The following is a 16,888-nucleotide window of genomic DNA, read 5'->3' on the forward strand; positions in this document are numbered from 1 at the left end:
TCATGATACTAGCATCATGAAAAATAGGAGTCACACACACAAAACTGGAATTGCCATCAAAATGCTGTAAGAACGTGACTACCAAAATACTTTAAAACTTATACTTTAATACTGTATGTTGAATAGATTTTTATGGTTGTTTCAGTGTTTTCATGTATTATGTGGTTCATATCTTCAAACTTGCTAGTTTTCTGCTACTGCTGTACACCTGGTTTATACTAGGTTTATCAAAAATTAATGATGCATGGTACCAGTTTTTATAAATTCTGGGTTATCACAAAATATATATTACTTGCATTATTACTTGGAATCAAATCACATTTGAGCCCTCTTGAATGTCATTCAGTGTTGTTTTGTTTTTTGTCTGTGGGCAAGATCAAACTCAAATACATGTATATATAATTTTGTGAGTTTCCCACAAGGTAATAGTCATTATTTGCTCATAACTGTTTCTTTATATTTTCAATTTTCAATAGCAAAAATCTTTAATAAGTTGCAAACATTTGAGAGGGTCTTATTTCCTATTTTTGTTGCAGATTTATTTCTGTTCTCCAGTGGTCAGTTTTCTACACCAATAGAGTATTTAGGTTAGCTCAACAGCTGCTAGGAGAACCCAGATTCAGATTTCATGCATATGTTCTACAACTGTGAGAACACTAATGCTGTTTTTTTTTCCCTATCTTTTTATTTGTTTGTTTGTTTGGTTGGTTGGTTTTTTGTTTGTTTGTTTTGATGTTGTTGTTTGTTTTAGCTATGCAGAGTGTGATGGCTTTTGAATCTGTTAGTGTTGCTTTTTGTGGGTGCCACACTAAATGTGATTGTCTTTTCTTGCATTCAAGCATCTTTTGGAAGAAGGAGTGGCCTTGTTTTACAAGTGAATCTAAATGGGTTTGAACCAGAGTTTTTCATTTTCATCCAAAAAAAAATAAATTAAATTAAATAACAGATGAGGTTATAAACCACACTGTGTCCAGAGCAAACGTCATAAGACACTGTATGCTGAGCTTCTCTCTTAACCATGTTCCTCTCACTGTCCTCTTTCCTATGTTGACCAGGTTGCACAAAACAAGTACATCTCTTCTGTACCTCTCTTGGTGGCCTGGCTACATTTTGGTTACCCTTGCTGATGTTTTGGCTCAGGTGTCGCAATTGCAGTAAAGCCACACTGTTTTCTTCAGCCTTGGGATCAGCTGCTACCTTGAGCTGTTGAATGTGCAGTTGCTATCCATAGATAGGATGTGTGTAATTGTAATTTCCTATTAAAGGTTTGCTTCATGAATATATCAGTATTAAATATATATATATGTGTGTGTGTGTGTGTGTATATATACACCTGGAATTGCCATTTGAAATGATATTTAGAATTACCCGTGTCTGTCTGTGTACTTATTTATTTTATCCTTAGTGCTTTAGAAATATATTTGAAAGTATTTTATGAATGAATTCTTTTGACTGTTCTCCATGATGTGGGAAGTGATGTGTATCTTAACTCTTTGCTCCTGTTTTATAGATGGCTATACAACAGATGACATTGAATTTTATTGGCGAGGGGGTGATAATGCAGTCACAGGAGTGACAAAGATCGAACTGCCACAGTTCTCCATTGTAGACTACAAGCTTATCACCAAGAATGTTGTTTTCTCTACAGGTTTGTGGAGGGGAAGCTACAGGGGGAATTCACTGGAAAGACTTTTAAAAATGAGCAAGTTCTCAATATGTAGTTCAGGATCTGAACAAAAATTTTAGAAATTGAAGTAAATTAAGGCAGCAACTGAATTTTTTAAAAATAAAGCAGTTGTTATTACAGTTTCCACAGTGTATCAGTCATTAACATATGACGGAGATACAATAGCCTGTCTTGTTATGGCTCAGTCAAGTAAGACTTTTTCTGTTTTTCTATGAAAATTGACTAAGCCACCTTGGTGCCCTGTCTCCAACTAGATATAGCCCAGCTTGCAGAAACCTTTCTCTGACTGTTTCTAGATGTTCTTTGTGCCAAGTGGTGTTAGGCTAATTATTTTGTTTTCACTGTAAAATCTTTCATGTCCTCCTTCCACGGGACTATAGTTTAGCCTATGCTAGCTAACATATGACTTTTGGAAGGCTGAAAATATTTTGTATGACAAGAAGTGGAAAATAAGATTGGAATCCTTGAACAAACAGCTAAAACATTTCAAAGACATATTAAATCATTCAAGAGAAACAAGACTTGGGCTATTGGTATTTATGTACTCTACCTACTTGAGAAAGCTGCTAGGTGTGTTCAAAATAAAACTAGGAGGAAAAAAAAAAAAAAACACTTTTTAGATATGGACAGAAATCATCTTGGGAAGGAGTATAGAAGGACTGTGCATTCCAAATTCTTCAAAACCAGGGAGAGCAGCACTTGAATACATAGTGATCTGTAGGTACCCATTTCAACAAGTGTTTCATATACTTTTTTTTTCTGATGTCCAGTGACAAAGGGGAAGTGAAGTATTGCGTTGTTTGGATAGAAGGTTAGAACAAAGGTTACCCTGAAGGAGGCATGCTGCAACTTGTCAATGAAGAAGCATTTTTATGCTTTAATTCTGTGAAGTATGTTTTGGATGTCGATTCCTGAATATTATAATTACCATCAGGAAAGAACCTAGCAGCATCCTTGTTACCCTTAAAATAAAAGATTATTTAATCACAATTCTTGCTAGAAATTCTACGGCTTATTATCCTGGATCTTTCAACCCTGTGTGTACTCTGTGTTGCATGAAGCAATAAAACCAGAATGACAGGAAAATGTTTTCAGGCTTTGTGCAAGTAAATTATGGCCATACCAAATATTCTCTTTTAGGTGCCTACCCAAGGCTGTCTCTCAGCTTTAAACTTAAGAGAAACATAGGTTACTTCATTCTACAGACCTACATGCCTTCTATTCTGATCACTATCCTGTCCTGGGTTTCCTTCTGGATTAATTATGATGCTTCAGCTGCAAGAGTTGCTTTAGGTAGGCATTTTTACGCATCTCATGTAGTGTGCACTAACTGAATTCTTTTTCTTGCTTGTGGCTTAGTGGATAGTGCATGATTTGAAAAATAAATCTCAGATCTTTTTATATCTGGCTTGTAAGCTTTGTATATTTTGAATCAGCATTTAAATCATCCCAATTTAAATAAAAATTAAAGTGATTTCATGTCTGAATTAGCTAACTGTATAATCATTGTAACCAGAATTAGCCTAATTGTCTCAATGTTTTCTGTTGTTGTTTTACTGCTTGTTCTCCAAAGAGAATGCATTTCATTTGGTTTTGCTCATGGCAGTCCAGAATACACATTCAGCACCATATTATGGAATACAAATTGCTTTTCCTTTTGGGTATGAATTAAATAATGTTTTACTGGGGTTTTATAGGTAACTTCTCTGAAGTTGAAGCTCCTTAATTTTTTTTTCTTTACTGTTACCTTGCATTCTAAAAGTAAAACCATTTGCCTAATTAATTTGTTGAGAACTCGTATCTCATCAGTAATCCCCTGTGTCCTTGTTTATACTGTGCCCCTCATCAGAGGATCCAAGCATGTTACAAAAATAAATGAGTATCTACTGTCAAATTTTGTATAAATCAGACTGATTTCTGCATGGTCCTGAATCGGATAAGTAAGTAAATCACCACAAAAGACAATTGAGAATTTGACATTTAAAGTTTTTCTTTCTGCATTTTGTAGTAAGAAATTAAGTCTGCAGACAGCATGAAAATGCTGGAGGAAGGCAAGATACAATAACTCTAGGCTGGTAATTTATAACAGACTGTTAAGAGAAGATTGTGGTTTAGCTGGTTAAAAGCATGCTTGTTGAATACAACTACTGTTTCTTTCTTTGATTACAATTAGTTATGTGTGTAATTTTCTTTGCTGTGCAGGATAAGGAAGGAATATGAATAGAAGTTGCTTGTTAGCAGAAAAAAAAAAAAAAAAGCATCTAGAAGCACCTAGATTTTTTTCAGCACTATCACTTGAATATTATGAACTAAAATGTTAGAAAATTAAAAAATAATTCAATCAGACTTCTCCTTTCTTTTTCTTTTTCCTTTTTTTTTTTTTTTTTCTTCTTTTTTCAGGAATCACAACTGTACTCACAATGACAACAATTAACACTCATCTTCGAGAGACTCTTCCCAAAATTCCATATGTGAAAGCCATTGACATGTATCTCATGGGATGTTTTGTCTTCGTTTTCATGGCTCTGTTGGAGTATGCTTTGGTCAACTACATCTTCTTTGGCAGGGGACCTCAGCGTCAGAAGAAAGCAGCAGAAAAAGCTGCCAGTGCCAACAATGAGAAGTTGCGAATGGATGTCAATAAGGTATCTTACAATAAGCTTACTTTCAGTTCTGCAAGATAGAGCTTTGAAATGTTATTTCTGATACAAAATGAATGCAGCAGAATTATTATGATTTTGCCTTAGCTTTCTGTAGAGCAGCATATTTAGCCACCTCACCAGTGAATGCTGCCCTCTATCCTGGAAAATTGAATGTTTTTTTTTCTAAGGCATGCACTCAGATAAACTTTACTGTGAGTTGTTTTCTCAGTGGGGTTGTAGACTTAAATATATCTAATCTATTTGCAAAGGAACAAATCCAAAATGATGGCTATATTTGATATTCTAGTAAGAGCTGTATGGAACATTTGAAAGAAAAAATAAATTTAACCTATTTCAATAAATCTTTCAAATGACCTAGATAATAAATGTTTGTTATAGAAGTGTTTAAAGCTTGGAAAGTTTGCATATTTTCGACATATAATGACCCAGAATGTTGTTGACTAAAGAAGAAACTGCTCAGAAATAAGGCATCAACTTGCTGTGCACTTAATTCTGAATCTGAAAATGGTCCCCTGGGGAGGGAGAATTGAAGGCAGAAAAGACATTTGCCAAGACGTACACTTTTGGAAAAAGTATCCATTATGCTTTACGAAAATGGAGCACTTGTCATTTTTCACTGTGACCATTTTTGATGAGTTTCACACAGTGGCAAATCTGGGCTGAATACTAAAATGTACTCAGTGTGAAATGTATAAACTTTCACACACATGAAAAATTAGGAAGTTAAAGTTATATACTCCCTCCTTTTTTTTTTTCTTTTGGTATGGAAAGCTTCTTGTATTCATAATTCAGCATGATACTCCAAGAGAGGTTAAAAAAAAATCTAAATCAGAAAGAAAAGGAAAAAGAAAAAAAATATTTGTGAGTGGAAACAAAAGTTTCATACAGCTCTAGTGGTGAAATTTCTCATGTTTGTTCAGAATTTCTGTGCTGTCATAGAGTGCCCATGGACAGAAGATGGAACTGCAAAAACTCACATATCTATAATATTAAACAGTTACAGTTTTAAAGCCTATGGTGTATATAGTTTTATAGTATTTTAAGATGCAGGATTACATTTTCATGGCTGAGATCTCATTCATTCAATAATTTATTTTTTTCTTTTAATTTGAGAGAAACATGTTTTAATGAATGAGGGCAAATGCATAATGAAGAGGTTAGTTTTGATGGTATGATACCATAGATTGCTCATTTTACTCATTTTACTGCTCATTTTACTTCTGCAGTGTTCATGATTACTATTTAAATCCAAAATAAATTCTCATTCTATTGGTTATTTTTCATTTAAGTATAAAGTAATAAAAAGTATTTCATTTTTTTATAGCCTTTTATTTCATTTTTCAACTTTATTTTTTAATAATCAGGTTCCCTTTAAATAATGAAAGCCATTAACTAAGAAACTATAGATAACATAGATAATTTTCTGAGTCTCTATCTGCATCTACCTAAGGCCTTTCATGTGGAAATTTAAGATTCTTAGATATTAGCATGTCTTCCAAGCCCCTCTACTGTTTTGCATGTGAGATTCTCTATATACTTAATCATACAATAGATCTATCATATTTGATATCATATTGATATTCTCTCATATAATAGAGTATCAAAGTCTATTGGCAAATCGCTAATCATGAACTAGAATTTGAAAGCACTAACTAGTCCTTTTGAATGTCTGTTGCAGAAATTCATTAGCTCACAGCATTAACATGGAGTACACTGGGGAAAACTTTACAGTACTTACATTTTTGAAATTGAACCTTTAGCTTTACCAGGCCAGTGCAGTTCATAATCTGTGGCAGTTCTGCTCTGGGATCCCAATCACACCTTGATCTGATGATCAAGTTTGCAATCCCTTAAGCAACAGACAGAGAACCAAATAGGAGAGGAAAAAAGAACAGTAATTTGAGAACTTTGTCCTGCTGCACATAGAGAGCTTTGGGGAGGAGGAGAGGAGCTGACAGTTGCTCTTTCTCTCTGATCATCAACAAGAAAAAAGGTTTGTATTTAATGGACCTAATTTTCTTCCTGAAAGGGGGACAGATATTGTATATTATTTTATTATATTGTGTAATATTTTCATGCACAAGAACCAGAAGTGTGTCTTAATGAGCCTTAATGAGCACTCTGTGTCTAATTAGGATCCAACACTGAAGGACTATGAACTACAAGTATTTTTTTGTGATATTACTAGATTCCTCAAATATCAGTACATGGAATATTATGAAATTATGCTTGTGTCTTTGGATACAACATGAGGAAAAAAATAATAGCAGTAGCAATAAACCTTGAAATGATGAGGATGAACACTTCTATGCAGCTCTGTTACTGCATATAGACATTGTAAATAAGGCAGGTGAATAGTTATTGGAACTGCTGCTTGCAGTGCAGCATCTTTGTTTATACAGTATACATCAGCAAATCTATAATAAATTTCTTCATCTTCTAACAACAATTCTTGTAACAGCATCTTAGAATTTGTCTGAATAGCAAACGCTGGTCATAAGAGAAGTGTCCATTAGTTCTTCCATCCACAAATACTTGCAAAATCATGGGCACCAGTTAATACCTATGCCCTTTATGCTGTTAAATTCTCTGGTATAGAAAGGTTCTAGGACAGGTAAAGGCACTGGTAGCTTCTCATTTTTTTGTTCAGTGTTATTCAGAAAATACCACAGAGTCTACAAACTAGCAGAGGAGCAAAACAGAATCTGCTCTTCCATGTCTGAGGTATCGGCTAAATCCCAAGTAATCCCTTGGAGATTTGGTGACTCAGAAAGAGAATGCCATATTTTTTCTATATGAGCACACACCATCAGGCTGGCTTCAGAGCTTCTCCTGGGCTATTCCAGATGGAACTGTGGCCAAATATTTCTTTAAATTTTAGATTGAATGTCATATGCCAAATGTGGTGAGTTTGGTTTTGTGGGTTTCTTTTGGTGGTGTTTTTTGGTTTATTTTGTTTGCTTGTTTGTTTTTGGTTGGTTGTGGGTTTATTGTTGTTGTTTTGAAATGTCATGTAATAGAAGATTGTGAATTTATATACTCTTTTGCTTTCAAAGATTGGCTCTGATTGGGATATGGAGTGGAAAAGCAGAGAAGAGATTAGAGCTATATCTTGGTTTTCTTCTTGCATTCTAAAATGTGAATAATAAAATCATTGATAAATTCAAAGGACATAAAGTCAAGGGAGACTCATGCTCCCTAGATATGCTGTCACAGACTCATTAAATCTCACATGCTCAGTTTTCTTTGCCATGATTTCATGTTGAAATGGCTGTGTGTGTAATCATTCCACTCTTGAAACTTCTCGAGCTGTTTTCAGCAGTTTATTCCTTTAGTCTAACTCTCATCATCTTTTGCCTTTGTCAAGGCTAATTGTTCTCTCTGTAAACAGTCACATTCCTTACAGGTAAATTATCTTACATTGTCTTTCTTCTTACTCTAGACATCCTTCCATTGTTGGAGATGGCATTTCTCCTCACATCTCTTTTCCAAGCATGTCCTCGTATCTTCCCTTATTTCTTCAATGCCTTTATTATCTCTATAGTCTCTGATTTAGGAATCTTTTCTGTTCTGAAGGGCATAATACTGCAAACACATATGGAAGGGTGGATGAACAGGGAGTGTGGCATTTCTGCTGTTGAAGATATAATGTGTTGTGAACTATGGTATATATATATTCTCTATCCCATTAACTACTTTATTTTATTCTGTGATACTTCATTCACAAATTTTATTCTATGGACTTTTCTATTTTTTATAGGAATGTTGACAGGAGTCTGTATTCTTTTGATCCTCTGTAGTCACATTTTGTGCCAACTTTTGTTTAGGCTCAGTGCACTAATCTGTTTCATTCTCTCGTGGTTCTTTCCCATGATTAACAGATACATATATACATATTGGGGTTGGGTTGGGTTGGGGGGGGGAGCAAATTATAACCTCTGGCTTCATAAATGTAATTCATTTGACTATTCCTGTGGGCAATTGTACACACACCTGTGTCTTATTTTACCCTCAGTTTTTAAGATCATGTGTCAAAGGCTTCAGTGAATTCCATAACTTCCATCTGTTAAACAAATAACTGTGATACAGCCCTCCTAGTTTTCTCCTTTATGAAGCCTGATTTCATTTTCAAGATGATTAGCCTAGCCAGGATCTCAGTGTAAACTTGGTACAACAGCCATTTTAATATAACTAATTTCTTTTCTTGTAGTTCAAACAGTTAACTTGGTGCGTTTTCTCAGTACTGATTTATTCCCCAAAAATTTCTTCAGGTATCCAATAGCCAAATTAGTTTTTCATTAATTTTGGTGTTTTCTCTTGCATTGTTGATCCACTAATTTTAGCTTGGTTGTTTCCATCCCGGAACTGTGGTTTGAATGGGCTTGGTGATCACTGTGATGTGTCCATTGCATCTTCTCTTTGTGTTGCATGAGATTTACAGTTTGACTGCCTGTCAGGTTTCCAGTATATTTTCCTGTGTTATTAAATTCCCATTCAACCTGCTACTTATTGTTATGTCTTTTGGATTCATTGCTGTTTTCTCCACAGTTGCTCATTTAATTCAGATTACTAAATATATTACCTTCTCTGGAGGTGTAAGGAAGGTGAAAATGTTCTTCAATATCAGTGATATTTGTATATTTGTTATTCTAGATAAATCAGAAAACATTCACTACAGCTATCTAGTATTTTAATGGAAACCAGAACTGTCATCTTAAAGAACAACATGGTAAACATACTGGGCTGAATGAAAGGCTGATTTATGGCCTCTTCCTCTGTAAAGAAGCACTTCTTGGGTCTTACCAGCTGTACATTTGAAAAGGGGTGATTAGAATGGAAAAGCAGCTGTATGCTGTCCTCTTCCAAAACAACAGACTGGAAGAGTGTCAGGCAGCAGAGAAATGGTGCTGGCTGTGAGTATTGGTATCAGTTCCTTCATCAAGGCTCTTGTAAAAAGAAAGGCTACAGATCCATCTCCACATAGAACATCTTGTCGGTCTTTTTTTGGACATGTGTGTGTTTTCCTTACTAGATATTAACTAGAAACAGGACAGAGTATTTGAATTTGTTGGTTTTGTTGTTTTGGTTTTTTTTTGTTGGTTGTTTTTGTTTGTTTGTTTGGTTGGTTGGTTTGGTTTGTTTGGTAAGTTGGTTTCTTTTTTTTTTTCTTAATTTAGATATATAACCTAATAGATGTGTTATCATAAGATGTGTTAACATTAGGTGCATTTTGCCTTTCATTTCTAGTCCTATGCTTACCATTTGTGTAAGTGTGTTATACAGGCTGTGTTTAAATTATTACAAAATCATATTTATTCTGTACAGTTAGGTCAGCTATGTTTAGAAAAATTAAGTGGCTATTGTAAATTAACATTTCTTATATAAAATTTATTTATTATTTTGATTCAAAGTAATTTGATTTGCATTCACAGAAAAATTCTGCATAATGTAGATAGATCACAATGTTCACACTACAGTAATAATTGAAACCTTGAAGTTACCAACCTAGCTTGAAGCAAAGAGAAGCTGCAAGTGTATAGGCTATATACCTGAAGTATGTGATGACATAAGTCATGTAAATAAAATTCTACCTCTGATGTTGCAATCACATTATTGTTTTTGTAAGCTTTAATAAAGAAATTTCCCTCTGGAAAAAAAAGGAGGGGGGGGAGAGGGGGAGTGTGTCAGCATATTGTGCAACACTTCATTAAACTGTTCATATTTTTTTAGCGTTTTTTTAAATAAATGTCACTGACATAAAATCATAGAATTATGGGTTCTGATATTGCTAGCCTCTACAAGTTTAAATAAGCTGTTGAGATATTTGTTTGCTTGTGTTTTTTTCTGGACACAAAGACTTTCTTAAGAATATACTGCATGTATTTTTGAAACTATGAGTAATTCTTTACTCAGTAGTCTCTTACGTAAGGTATTCAGTCAGTATGCCTGAGAGTTGCAGTGTGTTGCTGTTAACACAATGCCAAGTCACGACCAACAGAAATTGTCAGACTAATTGTCAGACCTTTTTCTGTCAGAAATTCGGGTACCATGTAGAGAACATGGAACTTAAATATGATAATGAGATTAAACTGGATATTAATAGATTTGAATAACAATAGAAATGTTCACTAGAAGAATGAATGTGGGGCTTAGGCAGCTAAGAAGATTTAAGCAAATATAGGTATCTTGGCAATTCATTGCCCTCCTGACCCACTGTTTTTATATCCAAATTAGCACACAGTTGCTAAAGGAGATGGCAAGAACAAAGCAAATAAAAGCCTAACCTGCCCCTCAGCTGCACTTAACATGGTAATTTTCTTTCCCTCCATTTTGTGTCAACTGCTAATTGAGTTTTTCCCTACACCTCCTTGACCAAGGAAGAGTTAGACAAAGTTTAACCAGAAAACTTGTCCTTAGAGCTTTCATTTTCAAAGGACTCCACTGCATTATCAGAGTTTAAGACAAACAAGAGTATGCAATAACCTGTTTTGTAAGAGATCACACCTAATTCTTACACCTATGGAGTTGGGCAGGTTGGGGGTAGATGGTCTCTGGCCATTGTATGGTCTAGGACATGCATCCTTCTTCTCCGAGTGCCCATTATTAGATTGACTGGCATGGTATGGGCTGTTCTAACCCAAAGACAGAACACTCTGCTTCATTGTGTCTGCAGTGCCACCCATTACAGTAGCATGCTTTGTAATGGCATAGAGTGAGCTCAGGTACTGCTGTGCCACCTTAGCTTTTCTCTCATGACATCATGACAGCCTCCTAGCTTTCTTTACCAATGAATAAATGGAAGAGTCTGTGGGGTTTTTTTCTTCTTCTTTTTTTTTTTTTTTTTTTTTTTTTTTTTTTTTACTGCCATATCCATACATGTGTCTTTTTTTTTTTTTAAAAAAAAGGGGCAGAATTAGAGGAATGACTGCATTAATGTTAGCCAGTGAGAATGCACAGATACATATACATGTGGGCCTTTACAGGCTAACTTGTGATAGCTTTTGGTACACTGCAAATGCACAAGGTCACTCTCCTCAGTTTTCAGACTGTGGTGTAAAGATGCATTAACAGAGCCCAAGCCTGAGATAATATATCCTACTCCAAAGCAACATTCATTAATTTAGCCTTGGCTAATGCTTTTATTTCCACTCTGATTTTTCTCTGATATTTCCATTCTGGCATCCCTGCATCCTTTTCAGTTCATGGAAATACATATATTTGTTCATTTCTCTCTGAAAATATTGTGTAAATGCACTTCTGATGAGGAGGAGGAACTATTGCAAAGGTACTTTAAAATAATTGTTGTTTATTACATACAACTATGCCTTATACCAAAAGCAGGAGAGATGCTTCTAGTCTTTGTGAGCATAGGGAAAAAAAAAAAAAAAAGAAAAAAAAAAAGAATTTTAAGATCCCTATGTATAACATAGGGATCTTAAATCATTAACTCACTTAATGAATTCTACATGATATTAAAACACCGTAGCAACATAAAGCTCTTAAAATTTCAGTTTAAAATCTTATATCCTCACTGTTCTGTATCACTTGAGATAGTTCTTCCACTGTCCAGATTTCAGTGGTAGTTTTCTTTTTTTTTCCAAGGAGAGTCTTTCTTTTGTTTGAAGGACACATAAAACTGCACGAGGACTGATTCTTGAGCCAGGGACAGAGGGACTTACACCGAAGTTTATTGAATGACATGGAGTGAAAGTAGGCAGGGATTATAAAAGCTCAGCGTTTCTCCTCAATTTACATTCTTGCATTATCAATGAATTACTGCAAACAAAACAACCAGCAATGCAGAGTGCTCAGCCAGCCTCTGCATGTGCTGTTGAAACAGGGGGTATGATAGGAGTAAAATTTGAGGCAGTTCCAGTTTTAGCCTACAGCACTTTGCAGAAGCAGTCAGAAGGTGATTTATTTCCGTGAACTGTAGTGATATTCAACATGACATCTGAATAAAGGTCAAGTCGACTGCATGAGGGTTTCTTTCTGCAGCTGCACTCCTTTGAATGCCATGTTTAATTAATATAAGAACAGTGCCTGTACAATCCATTTGTTGAAAGCACATTATTCTCTTTGCTTATGTAGCTCATCTACAAACCTGGCATCCACCAGTGACCCTGAATTAAATACACTTTTGGTTAAGAAAAAAAAAAAAAGAATCTATTAATACAATTTATATTATTATTTCAGATTGCAGGTGAATAAAAGCATTGCTTCACAAAAACAAACAACCAAAAAAAAAAAATATATATATAGTGAAGTAGAAGAAATGTACTAAGCTACAATCTATAAGAGATGTCTGGCTAGTTAATCTGGGGAATTGGTTTCCCAAAGCAGATCAGTTCTGAAGAGTTTCACAAGGTTTAATTGAATGGCCCTGAGTCAGCCAATTCCTATTTAAAAAAAAATAAAATTCATAACTCATTATAAAGATTGTACTAAATGCTGTGTGCTAGGGGATGTTACCTGGTTGTGTTGATGAATCTTGAGATCACTGGATCGTAAGTACACTAAGTGGTAAAAATATTACTGTAATGTAGGAAGTGTCTGTCAAACCCTGCTACCTTTGCTTTATTTATACTGACTGGAGTGATCATCTCTTTAGTTTCTTTTAGCAAACAACAATTTGTTGTTGTCTAATTTAGGGGAAATCAATTTCAGGCTAAAATCTAAATTCAGAATCTAAAATTCATATCAGAATTGTTTATAAATAGAATGATACAATCCTAAACTAGTAAGAAAGATAGATATTTCAAATTCCTCTTCTGTAATTTTTGCCCATTTGTAGTCAATCTGTAACTGTTAATTACGATGCCTTACCTTTTATTATTACACTTTATTTTTATTATTACACTTTAAGCTGCATGATCAACAATATATAAAAAATATATATATTTGTGGTAGAACTCATCTTAAAGATTTTTTTTCCCAATATTTCAAAAACACATCCTCCTCAAAAATAGCGTGTTTTTTTTCAACAGTAGAAATGTTCTAATTCCTTTGGGGAGAAACCATCCAATCACCTTGCCACAAAGACACTGCATGCCTTACATGAAGATCAAGACAGAGCAAGGTTAATGAGCAGAATAGCCCATGCAACCTAGAAATAACATGCTGAACACTAGTCATAGCAATATATTACTCATGTACTATATGAATGGGGCATGCATACAGACCTATGCAAATTATTATATTTCTTTATAAATATTATTTATAAAGGGTGCTAGGGAGTGTATTGCATATGTGTATGTTAAATTTAAAAAATAGTAATTCTGGGCTACAAAGACCTACAGTTTTCTGTAAATTCAATTTGGTACTCATTCATTGGGTACTAGCTGCTTTCTCAGAATCCTGCATATGGAGAAAGATAGACATGGGGTATTATTTTCTTTATCTAACTCAGGAAAAGGTTTAGGAGACTGGTAAGATTGTGCGTAAAGTTAAAATATATACATGTATGTATATATACAAATGTGTATATATATGAATATATCTTTCGTACTCTTTAGATACTAGGTTTAAAAATCACTCCGTAATGATGCGAGATACTAAAACATAGAACTGTGTGTGTATATATAGAGAGAGAATTTATTATTATTATTTTTTGTATGTCTCCATTGCTCTTTTTAGAGGTATGAGAGGCCGAAATTTAGTTTTCTTCCCCAACCAAAAAATTTAAGTCTTCTCCCTGAACTTAATGCATTTTACGGAAAGCCTTGCTTACCTATTCTTGCTTTTATCCTCAAGATGAACTCAGCTTTCTGTTAATTTAGCTGTCAGAAATTTAACACTTTTGGGCTGTCTTGAGGGACGTAACAGTAAAGGTCATACTGCCTAAAGCAGCATGATTATTTTAGGGTAATGTTTTCTGGCTTTTTTTTTTTTTTTTTTTTTTTTTTGACTATTTATTTGACTATTCAAAGGTTTCTGCAGGTAACTTTAAAAGAAAGTCTTCTGAAACCGAAGATTTTAGCTTACTTTCTGCTAGATGGATTTCTAGGGTTTTATGCTTCAAAAAGATATAGTAATTTGGGATAGGAAAAGCGTCTTTACATAAGTTTCAATTGTTACATGAGGGTTTTATTAAAGTACATGATAATGTATCTGGAGGAGAAGATCCAAAGCCAGTTCTATATAGTTATCATTAGAAGAGGGTTTATGTGGGGAGGAGTATTCTTCAACTTATATTTCTTCTTCCTTTTCGTATGTATGTGTATGAGGCATATATCATTTGAAACATAAAAATACATCTAGATTTGGTCTCCAAACATTGGGGGGGGGGGGGAGGGTGTCATTTTTTCTTAATTTTAAATGTTCTCTGAAATTTTCCTACAATTCAAATGTGTATATTTTGTATGTGTATACATGTTACTATAAAACTATAACATTTTTAACTAATCAAACTCAAGACAATTTTAATGTATAAGCACATAAGAACACTAAAATGACAGGAAGAAGACTAATTAATTTTGTTTGTTTTCTCTAAGATTAATTCATACACGAATACAAATTAAGTACAATACAAAATTTGCAAAGGTGCATAATATTGCTGTATAATTTGCATGATACACAATATTGGTATATAGTGAATATACAGAAATTTACCTAGAAACAAATCTGAAATGACTAAGCATTTCGTGTCAACAAAGGTTTTTTCATTCTTGTCACTCATTTCTAAATGAGTGACAAAACATTAGATTCTCCCCAAAACATCAGACTATCAGCATGCAAGTGAATCATGCAGGAATATTCTAATTCTGTCAACAAATTCAGATTTTCTGATTATTTTAAGTACTGTTCTTTTTAATATTGTCAGAACCAGTCCTCTGAGCCTTGCAAAATCTATAGCTGTTAAACTGGCAGTGTTTCAGGCTTCTATATCAGCCCTGAACATGATCATAAGTACATTTCTAGATTTTTTTTTAATTTGAAAATATAGTGTCAAAAATTGGAAATTCATCTTCATTTTCCCCACACTGAAAATGTGACACTGTTTTTTTTCCATAAAAAATCTCAGGAATTTCCTGAGTCAAATTCACCACAATTGAATTTCTCTCTACTGTTTTGTCTGACATTTGTTACTGCTCCTGAAATCTTTCCTTGTATGTTCTACTGCCTTTGACCATGTTACTTTTTGGGCTGAGCCCATGAATCATGGTGGTGTTCTTCTACAAAATCACAAGCCTAAGTCTGTAGGCAAATAGATGGAAGTTTCAGGAGAATGAAACATTGGTAGACTGCCATACAGCCCACCGACCTTTATGACAAATGCATGATGTGTAGTGCTTTCCATGTTGTATTTGACTTTAAGCAAGAAAAGTAGCATCTATGGATTTTATAAAAGTCTGTTCTAGAAAAGCTACTTTATCAACCTTATTTTTACTGCCTAGTTCATATATCAGAACCATAATTATATTCAAATTATACCTTGGAAATTTTGCCAGTTGTAACGATAATCAAATGTTTCATGTATTTTTCATCTTTCATGAAGCTTTTCTACATATATCGAAGAAATTTTACTGTGTTTCTGTAGTAGATTTCTGGTGCTAGCTCTATATATTCTAGCTAGTTAAAGTATATTTTGCAAGACAGCATAATAGGAAACTTGGTTTATGGGCATAGAGGAAATGGAAACTACTACAGAAAGAAAATGCTCGAACGCTCTTGCAGGTTTGTTTTTCATTTATAGGATCTTGAAGAGAGTTAAATGCATACATGTAACTTTGGTGACACTTTAACAATTTATATTGTTAGAGAAGTATTAATAAGAATGAGAGCTGCCTAATTCCTTGTTTCTTGGTGAAAAGGTATGACTGTCATTAATCGGTACTCCAGGAGATTTCTATTCTAAATATCCTACCTTTGCTTCCTTCTTAATGTTTCAGTAGTAAAGAAATATGGTTGAAAATTTAAGTTGAAATTTCAAAAAGTCCACTTCTACTTAAATCACTTTCTTTATGTTTATTTCTGGTTCAAGATTAATTTTCTTCCATTTTAGTGTTTATAGAGTTGGCCTTGTAGAAATACATACTCTCAGGTGGTTCAGAAAGATTCATTTTTAATTTTTGCAACTTTTATCCTAGAAATTTTTTTTCACTTTACTGTAGAAGAATTGTGGTTTTTTTTATTATTATTATTATTATTTATTTTGTTTGTTTTGTTTGTTTGTTTGTTTGTTTGTTTGTGTGTGTGTGGAAAGGTTAAATTTTTAAAATGCGGTCACTTACTCAAGACATTGATCTGAATGATTGTTTTGCAGTCTCAAGGACAAAAAAAGAAATCTGTACCTAAAGCTTCCAGAAGAGAGGGCAACTACCTTTAAATATCATCAATACAAACTTTATTCAAATGAAAAAAACTTACCAGCTAGAATTCATCATAACTAGTATTTAGATCCACCATTGTAACGTATTCTTGTAGACTAAAATAAAGCAGTGCATATACACAGGAGAAGGAAACAATTTGTGGCTTTGGATTAAAAGTGACAGTCTTATTCACAGGTCAGGAAATCACTTGAAAGCATGACTAACCT

General features: G+C 34.0%; 1 protein-coding gene across 8 annotated transcripts in view; it reads left to right on the forward strand.

The window, feature by feature from the left end:
* The window catches only part of GABRB2 (gamma-aminobutyric acid type A receptor subunit beta2), a 190,135-nt gene that overhangs the window by 160,208 nt on the left and 13,039 nt on the right, over positions 1 to 16,888 (forward strand). For all 8 annotated transcript variants that reach the window (XM_084535314.1, XM_084535313.1, XM_084535315.1 and 5 more), the window contains 3 exons: positions 1,511 to 1,648; positions 2,828 to 2,980; positions 4,088 to 4,332. In XM_084535314.1, the coding sequence (XP_084391440.1) occupies positions 1,511 to 1,648; positions 2,828 to 2,980; positions 4,088 to 4,332 (536 nt within the window). The remainder of the gene's footprint in view (positions 1 to 1,510; positions 1,649 to 2,827; positions 2,981 to 4,087; positions 4,333 to 16,888) is intronic.

Source organism: Aythya ferina (assembly GCF_964211825.1).
Source record: "Aythya ferina genome assembly, chromosome: 14".
Classification (NCBI taxonomy): Eukaryota; Metazoa; Chordata; class Aves; order Anseriformes; family Anatidae; genus Aythya; species Aythya ferina.